Below are 27,492 nucleotides of genomic sequence, written 5' to 3'. Positions count from 1 at the left end.
TTTTACGTACATCATCTCCAGGAACATATACATTCATCAGCCTGAACGCTTCAGCGTGGTATTTGATTAAGATTATAGTTTTCCACTTCTCATCTGCCTGGTGGAACTGCAGCCAAAATTCCAAAGAGTTTAATAGCCTAAGATGGGCTAAATATTACTATAGTTCATAGCTGGTTAGAAATTATCTGCTAACCTACCTCAGCCTCAGTTATTCCACAATAACCGGCATCGTCCGCGACCAAGGCATCACGGAGCCACAATAAGGCCTGGGTAACTAGTTGTTATCAGGAGGAATTCAGTGACTATTTCTCTGAGGTTTTCGTCTACTCCTGCAAGGAGGTATTATTTGTGAAATTTACAAGTGTGCTAATGCAATAGTTGAAAGAATCGATAAAAATTATATCGACAGAGATACAAACAGTCACAAATCTCTGGTGAAGCATGTTATTTGCGAAAATCAACCGTGGTTTAATCCAAGAATGCTTGAAGAGTTACCTACTATCATTTGGCAAGTGCTGCAGCATCAATGCCCTTGTTTTTCCATCAGGTTTGAGTCCAATGCTGCGCATCTTCTTGTACAGTTTTATTGCTACTGAAATCTTGCCGCGTAAACACAGCCCATGAACTAGTGCATTGTAGATGGAAGAATTTGGTGAAACACTCTGTTAGATCCAAGAAGACACAACATGAATAAATTTTCTCATAAGACTACTAACAACCATGACCCCAATTTACATGCACATAATAGAAACAGCAAAACTCACCAATTATAGTTAGAAAAGAGCATAAGATATTCAAAGATGGTGCAGATGGAAACTAATTGCTGCTAATATAAATTATGATTACAAATGTCAGTACTCAAACATCTTGAATCTTTTTTCTTTCTCAAAGCTAGTCAGTACGAGCTGAACTTGTCCAAAAACTTGTTGAGCTCAGCTGAATGTGTGATCACATCAAGATCAATTTTGCACTGGCAACAAAAGTTTAGCTCATTTTTGAATTTATTAAAGCTGTCATACACCAATTCAAACACATCGATTTGAAGTTTATAGATTTCTTACAGCCTTCAGAAGGAATTTAATCAAACTCCTACATAGGCTTATATAGGAGTTTGATTGATTACTGAATATTTACATATGAATATGAAAAATCATAATCCTTAATTTGCAATTTATCCAAGTAATATTTGGCATCAAATACTTAAATCAAGCCAACAAGCAAGCTTGTTAATCGAGTGTTCATGTTCTTTATTTGTTAACAGTGCATGATTTTAAGAAAACCTTATTGGTCAGTGATCCATGTTTGTCTATGACAGCCAAGCATAGAAAATATTAAATGCTTTGATACTTACATACTGAACTACTGAACAAATAAAAAAATGTTCATGAACATTTAATATGTTGAAACTGTTTTAATGTTTGATTAAAACAATGATGCTTAGCAGAGTTGTGCAATGATGTCAAACAGACTTAAGCCAACATCACATAGTGATTGTGAGATCACGTGCTCAAAGGCTTAAAGAATTGAATCAAGTCGAGCTTGTGGAGATTGTGGACATAACGATTGTGGTGATCATGTGCTTTAGGACTGGAGGCATGAATTAAGTGGGGCATGGAGCTTTATGGATTCAGTGGAATCCAGTTGTGGATATGTAGATTGTGGAGATTGTGTGATTGAAAGCTTGACTTGGATCAAGAGTTGGGGGTTTGGATTGGGGTGCTATTTGGATTAAATTGGTGCACTAGAGTTGGCAAAGAGCTCAAAGCATCAGAATCATGGCGAGTTACATTGAGTGATTGTAACCTTTGATTTTTGTCTTCAGGCATGTAACATGTTATATTGTATGATATTGTGATTACCTAATAGTAGATGACACACTTAGGGTTTGATGGTTGTGAAACCTTATACCCTTGAGATGGTTTCCCAAGTATTTTGTCAAACAACTTGAATCTCAACTTTTGTGTAGGCTCACGATAAAGTGTTAGCCAAATGAAGTAAGATTTCAAAAGATATCAGTCAATTGAAAGTGATTTCCAATCAATTGGACTTGACAACTATCAATTGACTGAGCAAAGGGTTTGTGCAAATAGAGCATTTCTGTTTGAACAACAGTTGATTGGAAACTATTTCCAATAGACTAGAAGCTTGAGCAGTCCACTATAGGTAACTTTTAGTTGACTAGCGATATAATTGTTGTTATCCAACAATCATATATATGCATCTAGTCAACTAGAGGCAAACTAGAAGTGATTTTTCAATATATATTTTTTTTGAGAGCTTTTGGGCATAAAAACTTATTCTAAACATCAAATCTTCTATGCTCATACTGATAAATGTTCAAAATGATCAAAGAGCTTGAACATGGATTTGAAATGGTTTTGTCATCAAGTTGTTAGTAATTGCTATCGCCCTTTACTTTTTATTTCATTATTTAGGGGAGGGTTAAACGTTTATTATAAGTGTAATCCTTGTTAAGTTTCAAACTTGTGATAACTTATGAAATCTTATTAGTTAAGTCAAGGTACGTCTTTTTTTTTTTTTTTTTTTTTTGTAGAGGTTTACCCTAAATATTCTACATGTAATCAACTGTTTATAACAATTTTGTTAACAACTTCAATACTGCAAACAAAGAAACAAATAATGCAAAAAGGAAATAATTTTGAAGAAATTAAATTGAAGATAAATTCCAGATTGGTGCATCTACAATAAAGAAAAAAAAATTAAAAAATATTCAAGATTTACACATTTGTAATAAATCAAAGATTTGATTGCACATTTAGACTAAAAAAAACTAGCATGTGGATTAAGGTTCAAATTTCTCAAAACTAATCATGTAACATATTGCATAAATGATCACAAAAATATCTCTAAACTAACAACAAATAGGTTAATATAATGAGTGATATTGCCCACGTCATTTATTAGATTAAACTCATTCTGTTAATACAGTCTGACCTGGCTGTTGTTTTGATGTTGACACTGATTTAAGTTTGTATCAGATATTAATTAAACTCAGACTGATTAATGATCAAGGTTGATCATGTGGAGAGGAAAAGTCCAATCGCCACCTGAGAGGACCTTCGTTCGAATGACGGGAAGTTGGAGAGGGCTCAGTAGCTCTCGACTAGGAGGGAGACCCAGACCCAGTCGGAGAACGGCTCGTTCCTGACTAGGTCGAGAGGGCTTAGCTCGGTCTGGACCAAAGTCGAGAGGGCTCGGTGGCTTGTTCTCCTAGGTCGGAGAGCTAGGTAGCTAGGTAGCTCGACCGAGGAAGAGACGTTAGGGTTTAGGGTTAAAGCTGAGCTCACATGGATCGTCCGCGATCGATTGTCTGATATGGCTGGATCGATCGTGGTCCGGCCGATGGATCCGATCCGATATACCGATTATCTGATGGCGATCGTCGGCCACCGATCGATCAGTCCTCTATTCTATGGATTATCGGTCTGTCGTCGGTCTCTGTGAGAACGATACGATACGATTATCGCCGTCGATAGCTAAGTAGAGCAATAGGGATCGATCGATGCGTGGACCGATCGGCTGATGATCGGTCCGGACCGTCGATCGGAACCGTCGATCGGGATGTGTCACGATCGGCAGATGACTTGATCGATGTCATTGCCTGTTGTGCGATTTACGATTCACGATCTAACCATCTCCGAGCTTTTTGGAGTTAGCGGTGTCGTTAAATGCTTCAAAAGCTCCATCGAAAGAATAAGGCGAGTGCTCTCTTGTGTTTCATCGCGGTTGTCGGCGTTCGGCTTTGGCTCGATCGCTGCTACTTGACTCTTGCTTATTGGTTCGAGCTCGAGACACGAGTGAAGACCATGGATGGTATTGGTGTGAGTTCGGAGAGACGGAGATGAGGAGGAAGAGTGATTGGCGATGCACGAGTTGGTGGTGATTCGATCACGGTGATAGTGATTGGCTGTGAAGGGTGAGAGAAAAAGAGAAGCGAGAGAGGTTTGGTAAGGATTTTGAAAAACTCTCTCTCGATCAAAGGTTGTGTTGTTGAGCTCTTGGTGAGGAATCCATACATCTTTGCGTTTTGCCGTTGGTAAAGGTTTATTGTTCATCCTTTTGCCACCGAATTATAAGTCTTGTGCTTCATTTAATTTTTACTGACTTTGTGGAGGTTACTCCACAGGAAAAATACCTAGCGGGATTTGGGGTGTGATCTAGAAAGATCGGGGATCGTCCTTACGGACGCCAGGAGAGGCAGTTATCCCCGAACCTCGTATATCTTTGTGTGTTAGTGGTGGGTTGTGTCTTTTCCTTGCATCAGTTTTCTTTTTGCTTATTTCCATTGTGCTAACAAAGTTTTGTGAGAAAATTGATTGAGTTTTGAGGATATTCACACCTCTAGCCATCAAGGTCTAACAGTGGTATCGAGAGGCCTTAAGATTAACACCTAGAGAGCGAAGATGGCTATGAAGGAATTTAGCAATCGTCCACCCTCCAGGGCGGACTTCGATATTGGAAGAAGAGGTATGGAGTATTGGCATCTCCATGGTTCTCGATCGAGGAAGGGTTCACACCTCAGAAGAGCGAAGAAGGTAAGGAACTAGAGTCGTCGAGGTGGTGGTCGCCGAAGAGACGAAGTGACCCGATCACTCTGATGTGGGATAGCGAAGATCGATTTGTCGAGGGCGTCTATCGACTTGGTTTGTTGATAGTGGATGCTCACTCTTTACTACCCTTGAAAACAAAAATAGAGGTAATGTGTCCTTTGATAATAATGGTAGCCTTAAGGTTATAGGGTTGGAGATATTCGTATATCCGAATGTCTCCAATCAAAATGTCTACAGTGAGGGATGCCCTTTAATCTCTAGTGTCGTGACGATTGTGATCGGATTACGAGTTTGTTTATTCAATCGTGTAGAACACATCACATTGTTGTGTAAGTCTTAGTAGGCACAAGGGTACAACATTTACCAAGTATCTTTAAAAGTGCTACTAATGCCTCGCTAAGTGTTTCGTAGTAAGAAAGAAGAAGAATCGTGGGTGTGGCGTAGAGGTTGGCCGTAAACATGAAGAATATTAGAAATGGGAAACTTACAAACATCAGTATCAAAATCGATCGTAGAGTAAAAGACTCGTATATACAGCAAAGTAAGTCAATCAATACTTAGATTTATTGCGATATGGTTGTTTCATAATGTATTTTGTTGAAGTAGATAATGCTTAGTGATCATTGATGATTTTACTAGATATCATGGACTTTCTTTTTGAAAATAAGGATCGAACCATAGATGTTTTTTTCTTTAGAAGAGAAATGAAAAATCAACAACAATTAAAACAATTAGAAGTGATCGTGGTGGAGAATTTCAAACCAGATTTTAGAATTTTGTCGAAAGGATATGGCATGAGTTCTTTACTGGAGACCCTACAGAATGGAGTTGTGGAGAGATTTCAGAGGCTTGCTTATGTGTACTAAGGCAACTTGTGATTGGTATCTGTGACATGAATCTTGAAACAAAAGGAGTCTTGATACATGGTTTTAGGAAGACTCCCGTGAACTTTGGTTTGGAAACCCCTGATTAAACATCTTAGGGTGTTTGGTTGTAAGGTGTTTATCTTGAACCGAGGATCGTCTTGAAAAGTTCAGGTAGGGGATGTGAGGGAACTAGTCTCTACTGTAATGGCTCGTCAGTCTACAGTCTGATGGGACTAAATTGATTGAAGGTCCTGATGTGCATTTGAAGAACTTCCGTCGAAATGATCGATCGAGGATGTAGGAGAATTGATTTGAACTTAGAAATCTAAGTTTAAATGATCAAACAGAAAGAGTCGAAATTGACTCCGATGATGATGAGGCGGGCTCGATCGATCCTTTGCACGATCTTGAGCCCTTGCTGCTCCAGTGACCACTCGGCACGCATGCAGGATCTAGGATGGCCTCTGGTCGTCCCAGACCCATTGTGGGGCGTTCAGCGAGGGGTTAGGACTAGATCGTTCTTTAGAAATATGGGTGGGGCCTTGATCTCGAGAATCGAAATTAGTTGATAAGGTTGCGATTCACGGTTGGATCATGTATCTGAGGATGAGTTAGATCGATTTGAAAGGAGCAGTGTGGGACTTGGTTCCTAGAACTGAAGACCACCGTTATTGGAACGAATGGGTCTTGAAATAAGTTAAACGAGAGTCAAAGGCAAGGCAAGACTTGTAGCGAAATATAGTCAGGAGCATCGATTATGATGAGACTTATGTTGAGAGCTTTAATGCTGGCTATGAGGCATGAGGCAAGCTACATCTGGAATGGACGTTAAATCGGTTCTTAAGCGGTTTCGTTAAAGAAGAAGATGTTGAACAACCACGGGGTTGTGAATAGAAGTTCGAACCCCGTGTCTGAGCTCGAAAGCTCTTTATGGGCTTAAGGCACCTCGAGCTTGTGCGACGAAAGGTTGTCGACTTACTTACTAGAAAGGGTTTTGAGAATTCGAATATGACCTATTTCTGCGTGAGATGGTGAAAACATGTGTAGCCGGTGTATGTCGATGAGCATAATTTGTGCTCGAATAACAAAATTGATTTGAATGAATTTATCACTCGCGTGGAAAGTGAGTTTGAGATGAGTCTGGTGGGAGATGACATTCTTCCTTGGACTTGAAATCACAAACTCGAGATGGCATCTATGTTCAGGAGCAATACACTCGAGATGCTGAATCAAATGAGTGACTGAAATATCCACTCGATGGCGGCGAACACTCGCTGTGATGATAGGGAAAGCCGGTTGACTAATGATATAGAAGCATGATCGGTGATCGTAGTATATACATATCAGATACGACGTATGATAGGAGATTCTGATGTGAGGTTAAGTGAATTAAGAGATACCTTAAGGAGCCTGAGTAGCCTCTGGTACCCTCGTCTTGTTGATTTGATAGTATGAAGCTTGATCAGGTTATCTTTGGATCGATGAGAAGGATAAGCGGGTTGCGATTTTGGGTTAATCATGGTTGGTTGGTCGTCAGGTCAAACAACATTGCGTTGCTCTCTCGCAATTTGAATAATTGCCGTGGGAGGTATCCTGATGTTGTGGATGATCCACACCCTAGAAGATTATGGGTTTTCTGGTCTTTGGAGGTCTGACAGTTCATGATAAAAATCGATCAGGTCCGTCGTTCGGGACGAACACGTTGAAGTCGTCGTCGTTGCCTTTTAGAGATCGCGTAGGCTGGGAGACTCGTGTATGTTAGGTGTCCGAACCTCTTGGGAAAATGATTTAGTCGTTTGAGGAGAATTGGAATGTTGGGCTCGATAAGCCATTAGGACCCATCGTGATCGATAAGGACATTAAAGCGACAAGAGGAATTGGGAAATTAATTTGGGCAACTCTTGGAACATCTATGACTATAAGGTTTATGAAATTATTTTTGTTTGCTAGAAATGGGGTGAGATGCTCGGATCGGAATTATTCAAATGTATCGTATCGTCCCTTGAATAATTAGGTTGAACATTAAATTAGTAGGGGAAGACCGTTTACATCAATGTATTTGGTTCCTAGATCTTATCGTATATTCCAGAGAAACTTGGTTTGGACCTTCTAGAAATTATGTAACTACGGTTGGTTGATTTGTTTGATACCTTTGAGTACTTTTCATGATTTTGATTGAAACTATAATAAGTACTTGAAATAATGATATGAATTTGGTTATATTTTGTGAACTTGAAGCTGAAATATTCGAGGATTGATTTGTTTGAGCCTTGAGACTGTTTGTCTTTTTTCTCTGAAACCTATAATCATTTAGAGACCATGATCTTTAGAAATAGTTATGCTTGTAGATTCTTGAAAGTCTTAGTCTTTGGATTTGGAAGTTTCCTTTGGAGAAACTTATAATTATCGAACACCTCTGAATTTCAGTGCAAATTGCGATTTCGATATCGAGACAGCAGTCGATCGAACGTTCTGAAGTTCATCTGGATCGGTCGAGGATCGATCATTTATGCGCGGGAACCCTGCGTGGCGATCGTTACGATCAGATCGGGAGTTCGATGTTCCCCGATCGAGTCCCGATCGACTGCAGTGTGGCTCGCGTGAGAGACTCGGTGGCTTCGATGTCTCCTGACCGTCAGAGTTTCCGGTCGACGATCAGATCTTACGATGGTCTGAGGCCGTCGTCGGGGATCTGAGGGTCCGGACCCGTCAGAGTTCTGATATCTGATCGGACGATCGTCCGTTTCAACACTGAAACCCGTCTCCATCTTCGATCCTTTCTTCCTTCTAATGAGCGACTCTTCCACTGCACTCTTCTCTTCTCTTTGGGCGCCTAGCAGATAGATACCGAGGCTCCGTACTTCTCTAGAACTACTCACCTTGGCATTTCGGTTTCGTTTCTCAATGCAATTTGTTTTGGCTTTGTTGGTGGCTCGGTGCTCTTATTTGTCCCATTGTATCACATTGTTAAACCTTAGGAAGAAACAAGTGGGTGAAGGGACCTCTGAGAAGAAGGTTCCCTCCAGACCATACATCAGGGAGATTCCCAGATCACCATTTGAGCCTTTAAAGGGACCTTGAAATTGCTCCTTGGTGCGTACGTGGATCGAAAATTCATGGCCAATTTTGTCCTACATATCTGAAATCATTTATGACTTGATTCACTTGTCTATTTAGGCGAGATATCGATTATGACTTAGTATCGAGTTTTATAAATCTTAATGAACTAATGATCAGACTTATAAAACAAAATTATGGTTCTTAGCGAGACTCTTGATTGCTTCTTTGATTTTTTCTTTGATTACCTTGTTAGTAGGTGTTAGGAAATGTATCCGACTTACGGACCCTTACCTTCTCCTTTTGATATTTAATACTCCGTGTATTTCTTTGTCCGTGGACTAGATGAGTTAGATGTTGATTTTCCTACTTTTGCGTGTCGCGAGGATTATATTCGTTATACATTCTCACATATATTGCGCGATCAATCTAACCCTTGCGAGATCCGACGTCATTGCGATGCTTTATGGATTCTTGGGCGTCTCTAGACTTTGACATCATGTCTATCATTCTTGATCGTCTCTATAGCGAAGCTTTTATATGCCTATGGGCGTATAATTCTGATTAGCTCGAGACCCTTGATTAATGTCTCGGTAGAATAATCAAGATGGTGAGAGTGCGAGACTTGGGAAGCAGGGCATTTTCTAAGTGTATCGTAGACAAATGGGAGGTTCGGTGGAAGGATGGGAGCTCAGGTGAGTTACCACGGGACCTCGCGGCAGAGTTCTGTTGCACTGTTGCTCCTGCTGCCTAGCTGACGATCTCTGGCGAGATCGACGAGATCGTTGATCTTGGCGGATCGCAGGCTGCTCCGTTGATGAGCTCTTGTTCTTTGACGTTGATGGTGGATTATTGGTGACTATTACGATGATCTGATCGGGTTGGTGACACGTCAGGCGATTATGGGATGGATATACCCGTCTGATTTCATTTATCCGGCTATCCATTTCTCGGCGGCGTGCCACCTGAGGACCCCCTCCCGGTTGATGATGCTCCTCATGTGGGACGTAGCACACATTGTCTATGATGTCGTTTGAGTATCTATGTTTTGGATCTTTTTGTTGGATACTTATGTCGACTGGATGCTTGATTTATATATCTTTTATTTTTCTTTATGTTTCACTTCTGGTATTAATTTCGTTATGTCAGTATGTATGTCTTATTTCTTTATTATTGTCTTATAATACACTTAGAGGCATTTTAGGTGGATTAAGAAAAAGGCGATTATGGGTTAAGGGGTCCTTTAACGTTTTCTTACCTAGTCGCACCTTTTCGGTGTTTGAGAGAACTAAGTTTAGAGATAAATGAAAGTTTGGCTTTGGGGAGGATCTTGATTCTTATCCTACGTGGTGTTGTGTGCTTACTTAGCGGAGGATCTTGATTCCCCAAAATTAGGAAATATGAACATTTACGATCTAAACTTAAATCGTGTTGTCGACAAAAATGTTATTGTCTGATCCGACTTTGTGTTGTTTTGACAATCATTTAAGTTGTATCGGATATTAATTAAACTTCGGTGAGATTAATGATCGAGGTTAATCGTGTGGAGAGGAAAGTCAATGCGGATACTTAGCGCATAGTCGGAGAGGGCTCGGTAGCTCGTTCTGGACTAGATCGGAGAGCTCGATAGCTCGTTCTAGGGCCGGACGAGTCGGAGACGGGCTCGATAGCTCGTTCTTGGACTAGGTCGAGAGGCTCGGTGCTCGTTCTACGGACTGGCGGACGAAGTCGGAGAGAGGGCTCTCGTTCTCGGACTAGGTCGAGGAGAGACTCGGCCTCGCTGGACCGGGGTCGGAGGAGGCTCGATATCTTGTTCTCAACTGGTGGGGCTTGCTCCTCTGGACCGGGGGAACACAGGGTTTAGGGCTAAGAGAATTGGATCGTGGCCAGATCGATGATCAGTCACAGTTGGATCGTGCATCCAATCGGTGATACATTGAATGATCGGTCGATCGTGGCCGTGGCGGTATCGGTAACCTGATAGAACATGGATTATCGTCGATCTCGTGACGATCGGTAACCCGAACGGATTTATCGATCGGTGAGTAGCGATAAGTAGCGATAGGATTGTATGGGGATCGATAGGTGATGCCGATCACCTTGGGTCGTCGGCGATCGATGCACGATACCGGATCAGGATGATGTGTCGGTCCGGCTATGGATCGATGCATAATCGTATGTCGTTTGTCTTCCTTGTTTTCTGCGATTTCGATTTACGATCTAACCGTCTGAGCTTTTGAGTTATCTGATTGCGGTGTGCGATGTAATTGTAAATTAAGCTCCGTGAAGAATAAGGCGAGTGCTCTTTCGTGTTTCGGAATAGATATTGCGAGCGTCGTTCATCGTCAGCAGCGACTCTTGCTTATTGGTTGCTCGGAGACACGGTAAAGACCGTGGATGGTATTGGTGTGAGTTCGAGAACCGGATGAGGAGGAAGAGTGATTGGCGATGCACGAGTTGGTGGCGGTGATTCGATCTGGTGATAGTGATTCGGCTCTGGCTGAAGAGAAAAGAAGACAGAAGAGAGGTTTGGTAAGGATTTTGAAAAACTCTCTGTCGATCGACAGAGTCTGTGTTGTTGAGCTCTTGGTGAGGAATCATACTCTTTGTCGTAGGTGTGTTTATTGTTCCTTTTGGCTCCAGAGAATCTGTAAGTCTTGTGCTTCGTTTCAAATTTTTACGTGACTTTGTGGAGAGATTACTCATAGGAATACCTAGCGGGGTGTGATCTAGAAAGATCGAGGGTCCGGACACATAAGATTATCCCGAACCTCGTATATCTTTGTGTGTTAGTGGTGGGTTGTGTCTTTTCCTTGCATCAGTTTTCTTTTTGCTTATTTCCGCTGTGCTAACAAAGTTTTGTGAGAAAATTGATTGAGTTTTAGAGGAGGTTATTCACACCCCCCTCTCTAGTCATCCGAAGGTCCTAACACATTCAACTTATTATTTCAATAACATCAAACTAAAAGGATCATATATTATTCTCTATGTGAATTTTAAAATACTAAATTGAGTTATTGTGTTGGAGTCGAACAAAGAAAGTTTTAGCTGCATTGATTTGATGTGCCTTTAACTAAGATAAATCCATATTCTTACATGAAATAGAAACATCATGCTTAAATCAAATTGACAATAAGTAAGCGAGAACGAAATATTAAAAGGAATAAAATGTCAAGAATCACAAAAGGAAGACACACATCTTTTATTTCTCCAAAATTTTTAAGTTTCTTTAATAAAAATAAATTAGTTGGAGAAGAGAGTTCATTATAGATGTTATAGATGCATTAATAGATTTCTTCAATGATAATTATAATCTTTTAAGAAATTATTTTTAAATAAAAGTTCTATAATAAATAATAATTTAACATTTTAACTTATTCTACCTATAATAATAATTTTCATAATCAAATAATTTCAAAAATATTTTAAATAATAATGAATAGCATTTCCACATTGAACTCTTATAATAAGAATTTATCCTATTTAATTAATTACGAAAATAATTTAAGTACTATGGGATATTTACAACAAGCTCAAATGCTTGCAATAGGAATATGATATTTAATTAGTTTCAAAATGCAAAATAATTTCATGCAACCTTAGCCCTAAATAATCATTAATCTATCAAAACAGCTTCAAATTAACCAATTCTAGTTCATTAATTTAACCATAACCAATATTCTAAAACACGCCCTAGGCAGCCACCTAGGCACTCGGCGGTTGGCAATTGCACTGGAAAAGTGCTAAGCGGCCAGCCTAGGTGGACCAACTGCCTAGGCGGTGCTAGGCGGCGCAAAAATTTTGGATTTCTTTTTTTTTCCCTTTAAAGCCCTAAATCGCTACTCGTTCGACTGCCTAGCCTCCTCCGCCTCTCGCCTCCTTCGGAAAACTCTGCTCAACATGATCGGTAAGTTTTTCATTTATGTAATAATTTTTTTTCCCTTCCGCGACGCTTTCGGGTCACGGGACGTGTCCGCCGCCGCTAGACTAGTCGCCGGAAGCTTCCGACGACGGGTCTGGTGGCGGCGAACGCGTTCGAGAACACTGGCTGCAGCGGACGCGTCCCGCTTGCGTCGTTCAGCGACGCACAGCGGTCACGATTTTTTCCTTTTTAATTTTTTTTTATTATTTATTTAATTAAACAATTCCTCAGTTAAATAGGGTAATTTAAGTAGGCTTTAATACACCCTAATTAAATTATCCTAACAAACTATATAAAAAATATATTTAAAATTAAAATATTTTTATAAATTTTATTAATTTATTTATATTCTAATAATATTATATTTAAAATTTAAAATTTCTGATAACTATTATTAATAAATTTATATTTTTATATTTTATAATGAAAATTAAAAATTTCTAATAAATCTTATTAATCCATATAAATCATATTTATATTCCTAATTTTATATTTAAAATAAAAAAAAAATCCTAAAAAATTTTATAAATTTATTTATATTCTAATAATATTATATTTAAAATTTAAAAATTATGATAACTATTATTAATTAATTTATATTTTTATATTTTATATTTGAAATTATAAATTTATAATAAATCTTATTAATCCATATAAACCATCTTTATATTCATAATTTTATATTTAAAATTTTTAAAAAATAATAATAAATTTTATTAATTTATATAAATTACGTTTATATTCTAATAATATTTTTTTATTGATTTATATTATTTATTTTACTAATTTATATCCTAAATTTATTTTTAAATCACTTTATAGGTTATCATAATTACAATGACAAGTAATCCATCTTCGACCGTATCCGTTACTCAACCCGAATCCGGAATTCTTAGGAGAAAGTCAAATAACATTGGATGGGAGTATGAGATGTTGATTGATCCAAAGAACTTCGACAAAATTAAATGCAAGGTATGTGAAAAAACGATGTCGAGGGAGTATATAGGATCAAGGAGCTACATAGGAAATATATCTAGAAATGTATCTCGCTGTCAAAAAGCATCTCAAGAAGATAAAAATAAGTGCAAACAGACTATTTTAGAAGAGAGGAATAGAAAGAAGAACAAAATAATGGAAGAACAAAATTGTAGAGCAGAGGTGATTATTTCTCTGACGAAGAAGGTCCTGAAATTGAAGGGATCGATAGAATTAAAAAACCTCTTCCACTTGGCCCCATGGATAGATATGCATCGGTAATTGCTCTAGAAAATGTAGGTTCCAATGGGAGTAAAGTGCTTCGCTAAAAAAATATAAATGAAGCTCTTTTCAAAGAGAGAACTTAACAAGTTCAACAATATGTTGGGAGATGTGTTTATTAAAATGGAATCTCATTCAATGCTGTTAATAATGATAGTTTCAAGCAACTAATGGAGGCAGTGAGTCAATTTGGACCAGGATTCAAGCCTCCAACTTAATATCAACTTAGGGAGCCATTGTTGAAAGCTAAAGTTGAAAGAACAAAACAACTACTGAATAAACATAAAGAATGGGCAAAGAATGGGTGCTTGATCATAACAAATGCATGGAGTGATAGAAAAAGAAGAAGCATCTTAAATTTGTGTGTTAATTACAAGCTGGGTATTATATTTTTAGAGTTTAAGGAATCTTCAGACGAGGCACATACAACTAAACTTATTTTTGAGTATGTTGACAAATGTGTTGAACAAGTTGGAGCTCAAAATATTGTTCAGATTGTAACATACAATGCCACCAACAATATGCCTGCAACTAAATTGATGAGAGAAAAGAGATCTGAGATCTTTTGGAATTCATGTGCAACTCACACTGTTAATCTCATGCTTAAAAGTATTGACAAACTTCCACGATATAAAAAGATTATTGAGCAAGCCAAGTCTTACCATTTTCATTTATGCTCACCATAAGACTTTGTCAAAAATGAAAAATTTCACAAAGAAGAGAGATATAGTCTGGCCAGGAGTTACTAGATTTGCATCAAATTTCCTCACATTGCAAAGTTTGATTGAAAAAAAATCTAGTTTATGGATCATGTTAACAAGTGATACGTGAGAGAAATGTAAATGATCAAAAACAAACAAAGGGATGAGCATGAGTTTTTGGAATGGTGTGACACTTTGTTTGGTAAGAGTTCTTCGATTGGTAAATGGAGATAGAAAGTCATCTATGGGGTTTTATGGCGTCTTGAGCTAAAGAAGATATCGAGGTGACCCTAAGCGATATGGAATAAAACTATCACCTATCATAGGTGATTGGTAAAAATGAAGGATAAACTTTCACATCGCAACGTTTTTTTGTGAATACCTATTTTATTATAAAGATAGTTATTCGCTTGGTCATGTCACAGAGGATTTTTGAATGTATGGAAATTTTGCATGCGGAGTTAGATCTACAGGATATAATTATTAAGAAATTGCAAAATCTGAAGAAACAAGACTGGATTATTTGGAAAAATTGGCGTGAAATGTGAAAAAAATAATGATACATTACATTCGTGCGTATGCAAATGGCTCATACGGTGCCGACGACTTGACTAAGAGTGGCATTAGGGATACTTTCATATTCTGTTTATGAGTGTGAAAGAAATTAGAGTGCGTTCGAAGGAGTAAGCTTTAAACTTTAAGTCTTTAATTAAAGTAATGTATTATTAAGTTTTATATTATGTTACAACTAACTATATTTACTCTCCTCTCTCTTTGATTCAGTACAAAGAAAATGATGTCGATAGATTGAACAATCTAGTATTTGTCGAATTTAATGATAGATTGTTGAGCAAACAAAAAGAAAAAGAATGGAATATCGTCCTTCAGGAAGATGCACAATCATGAGAGATTGGATTGTGGATGGTGGTGATCAGGTTTAAAATCTCGACGATGGGGGTTTGGTCGGGCCAACGATAGGTTTCAGGTCATGTCTAAGTAATGTGTCTAATCTTGTTTTGTTATTTTATTTATATAGTAATTATTAGATAAATATGTTTATTGTGTATAATTTAAAAATAAGTTGTATATTAATTTTATATAAATTCTCAATTATTGAACTTAATATGGTTAGAAAAAATAATTAAATATAGTTTTCTTTAAAAAAGTTGATCATATAACTTGAATTAAAATTGATAAATTATTATTAATACCGAAAGGGGTGCGGATCGGAATTGGCATTGGCTTGTTGGACATCATGCATCGACTCCATGTCTCGCAATTAAATAAGCGTCCCACGATGATGATATTGATATTGATTTTAATATTATCTCGATTCATTTGAACTGGTACAGGTACAAGCACAGGATAAGGATAAGGATAAGTATCGTCCAGAGCTTTGGTATGACGGATCACCATATGATGCATCAAAGTTATAATAAGAAGGTTGTGAGTATGATGAACTTGACTAGAATCGATCTCATTCTAAACTCTCCGTCTTGATAATTATGAGCTTTCTTTCACATATCGATATTGAATAGCTACCTCTCCATGATCATCTTGAGTTGCGTGTGTGTCATCTATATCCGTGGCTCTAGTAGTCTTTAAGTGGGATAATTTTACCATATGAATCCTCACGTCACCATGCATAGCGCACTATCACTATCCTCGTTTGAACTTCTCGAGTTGGACTCGTGTGAAGGTCAATGTTTCGTCGATCATTATTATTGAATTGAATCGTGATTTTAATGGACCCTTTCCAGCAAATTGAGCGGGGTTTGCCTTTTTCCTTTATCGTAAACTGGACTTTGGTTGTGTTTGAGAACGTTTGAGATGAGCAGGGAAGAGATCCAGGAAAATCGAAATTCTTGATCAAGCTTCATCATCTTCTTCCTCGAGATATCTCCTCTAGCTTATTTTTTCAATGAAGATGGTCGTGGTGGGTCTCTGTTTCATCAGTAATGGATTCTCGGCCTCTGCTCATCCACCATCCATTCGTCTCGGTTTGGACGAATCCATATAGGTTATATGTGGACTCAGACTCTTCATTTTCTTCGTTTCATGTGCTTTTTAAGGCGTATATTAGTAGTAACCGTCTTCTCAATGACGATAAGAAGGCGATTTCGTACTTTTATATAAATGAGGGAGAAAGTTGACCAATTTTTTTCACAACCGCTTGAAGACGTTGTCTGTGAGAGAATTCGTACTGCAATCTTTTTTAAATTTGGAGTTGATCCTCCATATTGTAACCACCACTCAGCTGTAAGATAAATAAGAACAAAATTAAAATAATTATTTATATTTGTTGACAATAATTAGTAATAATTTTTACTATACATTAATAGTCTCCGTGATTGATTCCGTGTTTGTATGCAGTCTTGATATTACATGTCTGAGGGCCACTAATAAATCATCATTTGTGCCAAGATTATAACGATATTTATATGCCGGATTGAGATAATAGCCTATAATAATTAAACATATATAATTATTAATAACAATATTAAAAATTCATTATCATTAAAAAATATATACCAGCCAAATGAATAGGTTTTCCCATTTGATCATCCCATCTTATAGTTGATACTTGGGTGATTGTACGCATCTTAATTTCCTCTTTTGGCTTAAATTGGGTGGTAGCGTTGCCCGTTTGTGACAACATCGACTTCTATCGACTTCGTAAGCAACGTCTGATGGTTCTCTAAGAATATCTGCCGATATAGTCCCAATCGTGAATAATAATTTTTGCACCTCCTTACCTTGATCGTGTAATATCGAGGCTGACTCCTCGAGAAAGAACATGGCCTTTAATCGAGCTTTTTCGATTCAACGATTTTAATAGTAGAAAGTGAGTGGCAATCTAGTCGCTCACAGTGATATCTCTCCATTGATAAATTTCTCGTTAATCCATGAACCCGATGATAATTATAGATGAATTTTGTTAAAGATTGACCTTTACCTTCTTACTATATCGAGCCTACCTAATTACGTTCATCAAATCGACATACTGCGTGTGTGTCCAAAATAATGTTTGATACCTTTGCTCGATATCTCTCGCCCTTTAAAGTTGACATCATTATCCGTAATCACATTATATATATTACTATCTAGTGAACTATCCATGAAACAAAATGTAGGGTGCATCGACGATACGTAGTTGATCAATAGATTTAAATATCACCTTTATTGTAGTATAGTAGAAAGTTGATGACGCATCCGTCAGGTAGGTCTGTCCGCCCATCATACTCAACGTAACCTCATATAAGCTCCGTTGTTTCTTCGTGATAGGATCCAGTCTTGATCTCCTCCACTTGTTCATTAAATATGGTAGGCGTGATTTCATATACGTCGGAGGTTGAATACCGAGGACCAGTTTTGGATGTTGGACACCGCGCTCTCATGTAGTGTATGTGTTTGCGTTAGGAGGAATATGATTAAAATGGAAAAATTTAGTAATACTTTTATCTTTTGAATATGCATCATCAATCCTAGTATGTTTGCTAGCTTGGTTTGGGAATGCTAGTGGATCATGATATCATTGCGCGTCTTCGTATGGAAAACCAATACCACCTTGTGTTGAAGAATACGAACACTCTCTTCTAATGTTGATGCAATAGTTGAGCCACTTCCGCCACAGTACCATGTCGCATATTTTGCTTATAGTCATATTGAGTTCGAGAGGCATTGAGAGCTGCTAAAAAGTCTTCGTCATTTGGAACTTCACCACGACCTTCCATTTCATCATAGATTCATAGATTGGTTCTTTAGAACTTCGACTATCAATAAGTTCACGTTCTCGTTGTTGTTTATACTTTAATGTCTTTTTGCCATCAAGTTCCTCTTTCATTGCACGACGAACTTCTTGAGAAACTTTTGGACAATTAAAACATCCGGATATCCACCAGCAAGATGTTGTTTTAGGCGTGTGACCCCGCCGCCGCATCCAATCATATCGCATCTCCAAGCTGGATCATGAGATTTTTGTTTTGGTATCATTACCTATGCATTATACAAAAAGTAAGGATAATATACATTTCTAGGTAATGATCATCATTTTATAATGTCAAAAATGTATTTATCATTGTAAATTTACAAATTAAGTATATAAACTATAAACATCAACTTCTGAAATTTGAAACAATCTCCTAAAAATATTTATTCATCTTTCTCAATTTAGATTGATCAAAATTGCACAAGATTAATAGTGTTTTATAAGGAATCATAAATATGACAACATACCTTTATCAAGATTTTTAAAATAAAAGACTTGTAATATTTCTAAACATATTACAAAAGTACAAAAGTTAATATTCATGGATCCAAATTTGAAATTAATTCTAAGATAAAAAATACTATCTATAATAAATATATAAATTAGCATCAAGATGTTATTTTATATATAATAATTATACAAATTAATTAATTAATTAATTATTATTTTAAAAATATAAAATAATAAAAATATCAAAATATAAATTTAATTTATTAGTTTTTTTAGAATTTTTTTTAGAATATTAGAATATAAATCTGAATTTTTATTATTTTTAAAAAAAACTAAATTAAATTTTAAATTAAAAAAATATTATAATATATATCTGAATTTTTATAATTTTTTTTAAATTTTAAACAGATTTCTTATATATATTTTTTAAAATTTTTAAATACAATTTAAAACATTAAAAATTAATTTTTCAGAATATTAATTAAATTTAAATTTTTAAATATATTTTTATATATTTTAATTTTTATTAAGAAAATTTAATTAGGATATATAAAAGTCTGTTTGGAATATCACGCCTACCTTAGGAATTGTTATAAATCTAAATTACAATTTATTTTCCAAATCAAAATAAAATCTCTCGGGCACGCACGAGGCGCACCCGATCTCGCCGCTGGGAGCAATCTCGCCGCTGGTGCTCGCCTCGCCTCGCTGCTGCTAACGGTACGTTTTATAGGGTTTTTTCGCGCGACAGAAGGAATCGAATCGATTCCTTCTGTCGCGTGATCGATTACAGAAGGAATCGATTCCTTCTGTAATCGATCGCGCGGCAGAAGGAATCGATTCGATTCCTTCTGTCCGACGAATATCGCTTGTGCTGGCGCACATCAATGCGCGTATCACGCTCCAAAAGCACAGCCCACCCCCGCGCGATACATGCGCCGAAATTGCTGGGTGTCGTGTGGCAGTTTCGGCCAGGTGACGGAACGGTAAAAATCGTCCGTGCCGCCCGGCACGAAACGACACTGCAATCCTTGGTGGTGATGATGAAGTTAAACTAGGGTTCGGGCTCACTTGGCAAATGATTGATAAAGCAAGTGGAGCAAATAAAAATCTACAACCCTGAAGAAGTTCTAGAGTGAGAGAACTTCATGAAGATGATTTTGCATTTGAAGAAGAAGAGAATCATAATGATGATATTGAATTTTTGTCCGATGAAGAACAAGCTATTGAAAATTAAAGAGAAAAAAGTAAAATAAATATGAGTCTATGAGATACTAATATATTATTAGTTGTGTAATTTTGAACTCATTTTGTTAAGGCATGACTTATGTTATTCAACAATTATATTTTGCTTAGTGGTTCACAATGATGTAATTTTGTGAAATGCATTTGTGAATTTTGACACTTACTAGTTCACAATGATGTTTGCTTGTGAACTACATTTGTGAATTTAGCACTTACGGTTTATTTTTTCTTTCACTTAATATGACAACGATGAAAGGCATTCTAGTTGATCCATGTCATTCACTGAATCTAGCACTTACTGTTTTAGCACTTACTAAAATGCATTCTATTTATGAACTGCATTTGTTTATTTAATCTCATATTCTCATGCCATTCATAAACCCACTGTCATTCAAGGGATACCGAGGAATTTAAATGAATGTGAACTGCTTGTGAATTTAAATGAATGTGAACTGCTTGAGAACTACTTGTAAATTTAAATGAATGATTCATTTAAATTTCATTCTAGTTGATGTTGGCAAAACTTGTTTTAGCACTTACTGTTTATTTAATCCATGTCATTCACTGAATTTTGCACTTACTTTTGTAATCTTAGGAGATAGTTTAAGACATAGTTAGATCTCCATTGACTATAATAACCTTGACAACATTCAGATTTGCATATGTCCACATAAATCAAGGGATACCGAGGAATCTGTCTAGCTGTGCCTAATCCCTGCCTAAGCGGCCTAGGCGCTGGTCTGCCGCCCGACTAGCGCCTATTAAATTTTAGAACCCTGACCATAACTAACCACCATCTATGAAATAACTTTTATCCTAGATAATTAATTCTAGAATCTCCAAAGAAAATATTTCATTATTAAAATTAATGTTGAAGCTTTTATTAAATTTTCTTATGTTTTAACAATGAAAGATTTAAGTAACAAATTATAATGTAACTCTAATAATTTTAAATTGAAGATTTAAGTAAAGATTTAACTAACAAATATATCACACCAACTGAGTAATTTATTTAACAAAATAACCTTATAATAAAAACTAATTTAATCACATTAAGACCCAAATTAAATAAACATGTATAAACTAGTCCTAGCAGATCATAAAGGTATTAATATTATACTTAATAAAACTAAGTTCTATCAAGAATAAAATACTAATATCTAGGAATATACAAATTTGTTTTCAGATCTTCATTTTTGCTCTCAAGTTAAAAAAAAAGTCGTTCTTCACTCCCATCTGCTTAAGGCCAATACTAAGGTTTTTGACTGATCACAATAACTGTCTATTGCACAAACTATGGGTATGTGGGCATTGATCTCGCTAAAAATATTTATAATGCAACGTCGCAAACTCTGGGTATTAGGAACAACCATGTAATCAAGGAACAGAACAATCAAAAGATATACAAAAAATCCTTTTTGCATGTTCACAATCCAACAATAAGCAAAGTACTTTCCATGGTCCAAAGTAAAACTGGCGCATACCTCCATTATTTCCTCTAAATCGTTCCAAAGAGATCCCCAAATGCATGATCTTATCAATGACAAGTATGTGAATATATCTGGTGTATGCTTCTGTTCAATCATGTGCCAATAAACTTGCAGTGCAACTTTTGGCTTCCTTGCAACCTCACAAGCATAAATTGCATGGTTATAAGAGACAGTAGACATTTCAATTCCGCAGTTTTCCATCTCCCACAATATCTGTAGTGAGCGGTCCCATAAACCAAGTTTTTGACAAGACATGAGAGTAGTGTTATATAAGTGAACATTTAAGCCAAAATCTTGTTCTTGCCTAATGCCCTCAAACAATTTTATGGCATCAGCATGCCGGTTAGACTTATACAAAGCACAAAGGAGTGCATTCCATGTGTACCCATCAGGCCTATGCCCAACTGAGTTCAGCATATCATATACCTTGAATGCAAGTTCAGCTTTTCCAGCCTTCCCCAGGCAATTAATCAGTGAGTTAAAGGCAATAATATTTGGCCTGATACCATTATCCAAAATCTTTTGGAAAACACTGAGACCCAAGTTCCAGTTCCCCTCTTTGGTGCACGAAGAAAGAATTGCTCTTAGAATATTTTCATTTGGCTCTATTCCACTCTGAATCATTTCATGGTATGCATCAACTGCTAGTTCGAACTGTCCGCATTGCACGAAAATGCTGACCAATAACTCATAAGTTGTCATGGTACTTCCAACTGAATTCTGCTTGAGCATTCTCCAGAGCCTTTTAGTCTCAATTAAGTTTCTATCTTTCCCACAGATTGTTATCATTGTATTGTAAACAACGATATCAAATTTTCTTGATCTGCCTTCTTCTACAAATTCATTGAACATTCCTAAAGCAGCATTAGCACCTTGAACACTAGCAACAATTTTGAGTATCAAACTGAAAGTGTGACCAGTAGCAATTCCTTTCTTATTCATTATCTCAAACATGTGCAAGGCATCCTTAAGAAATCCATTGCGCGCCAGACTTGATAGGAGAGAGTTACACGCATGAGAACTAGGGTGAAGGGAAGAGGCTTCCATTGAAGCAAACAATTCTAAAGCACTTTTAACTTTGTTTGATCTGCTAAGGACCAAGAGTCTACCTGACAACAGCTCTTCATCCTTCTCCTCTAAGTAGTGCAAACCCCCCTTTGAAAGTTTAAATAGCCTCTTGAACTTCCTGCACGAGGGGCTTTGCCCAATATTCTCACAAAGTTCTTCTTGAATAACAGGAGTCACGAGAGGCAGATGCTCCTGGAGACAATCATTCAAATTGAAACTGACATCCTGATCCCATATTGGCAAACTAACTTCTTCTCCCAGTGTGACACCTGACTTATAGTAGCATACAGAAGCAGAACAATCTCGCCTTGCACAGAATGATAGATTGGTCATTCTGCACATTATCAGTGGCTTGAGTCTATTCAACCTACCGTTTTCACCAATCACCAATAGAGCAGGTGATCTATTCACTGCAAGTCTACTTGGTAGACATCTCTGCTTGAATGGCGCAAATTCAAGATAGCAAAAAGAGAACTGGAAAGACTCCTCTTTCTTAACTGGGATTCTAAAAACAGGAGAACTATCATACGCGGTGCAGATTATACTAATGCCCCTCAGAAGCTCCACCATATCAAAAAAGTTGCGAAGACAGCACTGAATACTATAAAAATTAACACTTGTGCTATCACAGAAAAAATGAAGCTTTTCAGTTCGCAGGATGTCAGAAGAGCTCAGCAACACTAGAGGAAAACAGCAAAGATAGCAATACATGTCATTCTTCCCTGATGAAAAGAAACCTACCCATACAAATCCAGAGATTGAACTACCGCAAAATAATAATAAAAAAACAATTTTTTGAAACCAATTATACAACTAGGAGCCTCCTCCAATCTAGACGACCAAAAACTTGCAAGAAAATAATGGTGAAGCTAGGTTACCAAGAAGAGTTGAGAGAAACCTAGACTTTGTCTGTGTTAGTGCGGAGCAAGATTCACATAAATCCAGCCTTCAGGATCTGAAAAAAAAATGTGTTTCTCCTCTTCGATTAGGATTCAAATGATGTATTGGTGTTGCTTAGTCTCTCTTCCTATATGAGTGCTCGGAGGAAGGAGACTCTTCAGTAGGTCGCGTCGGGGAAGCGTCGAAGCGATAACAAACAATACCAGACAGCAGCAACGTGGTCGAGCGCACGAGCCGGGTAGCCGATACCCGATAGGGATTCGAGGAGAGAGCCGAGAAGTGAGCAGACGAAGCCGTAATGGCTGGGATCGATCTGGAAATAGTTCAGCGATAAACTTGTCCAAATTAATTATTTTTTTTATAATTATCTATATATTTTATTTTTCTTCAAAATAGTCTTCTGTTAAAATTATTATAACTTTCCTCCGAATTTCTGAAATCTTTAATCATTTCTTCTTTTAGTTGCTACCATCTTTATTTTATTAAATAACAAAAGACTGACAATATTAAAGTCGATTTATAAGATAATATATGTTAAACTTTGCAATTTATTATACTAATCAGCTAACGTTTTTAAATATCTCGATTATACATATTTTTCTCTACAAATGACCGGGTCAATACCACCTAGGCACCTAGATTATACATATTTCTTTTTAAATTAGGCATCGGTATTTTCAAATATCCCCTTTTAACCCCTAGTAATGTCGTTTTTGGTTCTTTTTGTCCGCCTGTTAAAACCGCCAATGGCCAAACAAAAATCAAGGGCCGAATAAATTAACAAGTGATTTGATAATTTAAAAAATAGAATGCATAATTTAAATATTTAAAAACGTAATTCAAATTAAATTAATCAATGAAATTAGTAATAGAGGATGATAGCATTGGAAATTAACACACATTATCTAAAAATAGTAATAGATTATAGTTTATACGGGTTAGAATTACTTTTAATAACTTTAACAATTAGTTATATAATAAAATTTAATTTTTTTTTAACGAGTCTAATTAATCTCAGATGACTTTACCCACTGCTAGCATTGGATTATACAAATTTTATTTTTTTTTTAGAAAAATAGCACGTCAGAGAATAAATATACACCATCTATTATTATAAATAGATAAATTAATTATATTAATAAGGGAATACAAATTAACAAATTTATTTTAAAATTTAAAAGGTAAATGGAAAAGAACTTTTAAAGATAAAATAAAATAAAATTTATTAAAGAGAAAATCAACATAATAAAATTTATGTATTATATTACATCTAATCAGGGGTGAAATCCCGTATAATTTTGATGGAAGTAGTTGCCCCACTTTAATTTTTTATAAGTGTCCTTAGAGGTGTATAAAATTATAAAAATATTAGAGTCTTACCCCACTAAAAATAAAAATAGGGCAATGCTCAAAAATAAAAATTATTTTCTATAAGTCAATTTTTTTCCCCTCAAATCTCTCCTTATATTACCCCACCTAGTATAAGGGACCTAATTCATGCAATATATAGATATATATAGAGGCAAAGTCCGCCCGAACATAAAAGCATTTAGCCTCATATATGATTTTCAGCATACTACCGGCCAACTGCAGGCCGAGCGAGGACCCACGTGCTCATATATGCTCGGTCGGGCAAAGTTGACCCGAGCATAAAGACATTTAGCCTTATATATGATTTTCAGCATATTATCGGCCGACCGCAGGTCGAGCGAGCAACCACGTGCTTATATATGCTCGGCATGGAAAAATCCGCCCTAGCATAAAGGCATTTAGCCTTATATATGATTTTCAATATATTACCGGTCGACCGTAGACCGAGCGAGCACCCACATGCTCATATATGCTCGACCGAGCATAAAGGCATTTCGCCTTATATATGGTTCTCAACATATTACCGGTCGACTGAAGGCCGAGCGAACATCCACGTGCTCATATATGCTCGGTTGGGCAAAGCCCGCCCGAGTATAAAGACATGCTCAATAGAATGTATTCCTAATATATATACAGTCGGCTTGAACGACCGGCCGAGACAGGTTCAATAGAAGGTATGCTCAATATACGATCGACTTGAACGACCGACCGAGACAGGCCTAACATAATATTTGGCGAAAAACATCTTCTAGAAGCTTCTTCAGTTATAATGGCATGCCCCCCATTACAAATATAAGTCACAAATGACAAAAGAGGTACATCTGGGGTAAAAAAAGATTCCTTAAAGGATTATTGCACGAAGTACAGAAGATGACTTCATCTTCTAACAAACCCTAACGAACCGGGGACTACTTTATGACTACGGAGGTCATGTGAGGTAGTATAAAAAGGAGGATCCTCTCTGTTGGCAAGGTACGGAAGTTCTAGCATCTAAACTCTGTTTCACTTCAGTTACTATTCTTTTTCCGTTCTTCCACCTTTTGAGAGAGAAATCGACTTGAACGTCAAAGGGCCTAGCCAAGGATCTCCATCCCGGTTTTAGGTCACTAATGCTTTGTTGATTTGTCTCGCTGTGCATAGGATCGTGGAGGGCTTCTTCTAAGTCTATAGAAGGTTATCTTCATCATCGGAGCTGGTGCTCGTCTTTGCATATTTCATACAAGATCAAATTTGGCACCATCTGTGGGAACTATTCACTTGGATCTGAAGCTACGAAGATGGAAGAAGCTAGCAAACCTAACACCATTACTATACGCAAGATGATCTGGAGTTGCTCATCAACGCCAGAGTTCAGAAGATATTGCAACAACAACAACAAGAAGTCAATACTGGTGGCACGTTACCTGTAGTGCCATCATAGAGTGAGGGAGATTAGGGGGGTGTTGGACCCCGTGGGTGTTTTGATGTGATCAACCAAGTTGGTTAGGTCCTGCTTTGTGTTTGATCCCTATGTCTGAGTGTGCAGAAGCTTAGGAGCACAGGAAGTCGAGCGAAAAACGCAGGTAGCGAGAATGACGGCACGGGAAGGGAGCCGACGGACTCGGTGCGTCCGAAGGACGAGAGAGCTACGGAAGAGTACACCGGTGAGTGAGAAGAACGTGTGCGGCGTTCGAGGGACGTTAAGCCGGGGAGGAAGACTTCTCGAGGAAAAGGCCGAAAATTGGGTTCGGATGAGCTCTATTTCGGTTGGCCGCAATCACCCAATCAATCAGAGCTTTGGAAGGAGAAAGGAAGCCAAAAGGAGCTGAAGAAGCTAGCCAGAGGCGCCTCAGACCAATGCTGAAGGCACCTCAGCTGCCTCCACTGTCTGAGGCGCCTCAGACAACTTGGAGGTGCCTCAGACCCAGTCCGAGGCGCCTCCAAGGTTGTTTAAGGTGCCTCGGACCCAGCCAAAAGTGTCGTTTACAACCGGATAGAGTTTTATCCAGTCAAACCTTATGGAGGCGCCTTGAACCCTCTTGGAGGCGCCTTCAACACTCGAGATAGAGTTTCCAGGAGCTATATAAAGGCTCCTGGAGCTAGGAAATAATCATTCGATTCAGTGTTCAACTCTGTAAGCAATTCCTAGCAATAGTTTTGAGCAGTTAGTGTGTAAAAGGCTTCTCCGTCTTCAGTAAAGGAGATCTTCTACTGTGCTTTTCTTACTGCCCTAGATTAACAACCACTACAACAAATATGACTTTCTGCAGCACGTAATTATGCTATCCGCAGCGTACATCGCATGCTGCACAACTCCATGTTGTTAAAAGTCAGAACACATTCGTAGCGTGCGACTGCGCGCTGCAGTAAAGTGCATTCACAGCGCGCAACTGCACGCTGTGATAAATTGCATTTACAGCGTGCAGCTGCGCGCTACGAAAAGTGCATTCACAGCGTGCAGTTGCGCGCTGCGATAAATTGCATTTGCAACACGTAGCTTCACGCTGTGATTAATATCATTTGCAGCATGCGACCGCGCGCTACGGTTAAATGCATATAAAATAAAATAAAAATATCTATATCACACATAATTATCAATATCGTATAATTATAACAAAAGGAATAACTGTGTTACAGGAATATGAAAATAAAGAAAATAAATATCATATAATTTTATTTCCAATAGAAATAAGTGTGTTACAGGTTTATAAGGTAAAAAAATAGTTGATGGCTGCCACTTGAACTGATGGGATCGATATGATGTGCTTCATTCCCTTATTTAAGCAGCTTTGGTGAGGGTGAGAGCAACACCAGGTACACCATGGCACCAATGCACAAGACAATCT

General features: G+C 37.4%; 1 protein-coding gene across 5 annotated transcripts; it reads right to left on the bottom strand.

The window, feature by feature from the left end:
* LOC122031000 (pentatricopeptide repeat-containing protein At3g29290-like) lies at positions 1–23,595 on the bottom strand. Of its 5 annotated transcripts, none has more exons than XR_006125698.1 (5): positions 23,275–23,595; positions 21,323–23,076; positions 496–662; positions 198–329; positions 1–106 (listed from the first exon to the last, which is right to left on the bottom strand). XR_006125698.1 is itself a non-coding variant. In XM_042590045.1 (5 exons), exons 2-4 carry the CDS (start codon positions 22,964–22,966, stop codon positions 247–249), a joined length of 1,890 nt encoding a protein of 629 aa, XP_042445979.1. In that variant the 5' UTR covers positions 22,967–23,076; positions 23,275–23,595; the 3' UTR covers positions 1–106; positions 198–246. The 5 variants fall into 5 exon arrangements, 4 of the variants coding, with proteins under 4 accessions (XP_042445979.1, XP_042445982.1, XP_042445981.1 ...); XM_042590045.1 differs by having other exon boundaries at positions 500–662; XM_042590048.1 differs by having other exon boundaries at positions 500–662; positions 21,323–23,018.
* Positions 23,596–27,492: the final 3,897 nt, after the last annotated feature.

The sequence above is a fragment of the Zingiber officinale genome, chromosome 11A, assembly GCF_018446385.1.
Source record: "Zingiber officinale cultivar Zhangliang chromosome 11A, Zo_v1.1, whole genome shotgun sequence".
NCBI lineage: Eukaryota > Viridiplantae > Streptophyta > Magnoliopsida > Zingiberales > Zingiberaceae > Zingiber > Zingiber officinale.
Note: the sequence above shows the minus strand (reverse complement) of the source record. Positions and strands in the feature narration are given on the sequence as shown.

What these genes read in the sequence shown, in the direction of transcription:
- LOC122031000 (XM_042590045.1), bottom strand. Translation starts at nt 22,966, where the DNA reads ATGGTGGAGCTTCTGAGGGGCATTAGTATAATCTGCACCGCGTATGAT. An exon ending in ATTTAGAGGAAATAATGGAG is followed by an intron (nt 663 to 21,322) that starts GTATGCGCCAGT and finishes TGGATCTAACAG; the next exon opens with AGTGTTTCACCAAATTCTTC. An exon ending in GCAGCACTTGCCAAATGATA is followed by an intron (nt 330 to 499) that starts GTAGGTAACTCT and finishes ACCTCCTTGCAG; the next exon opens with GAGTAGACGAAAACCTCAGA.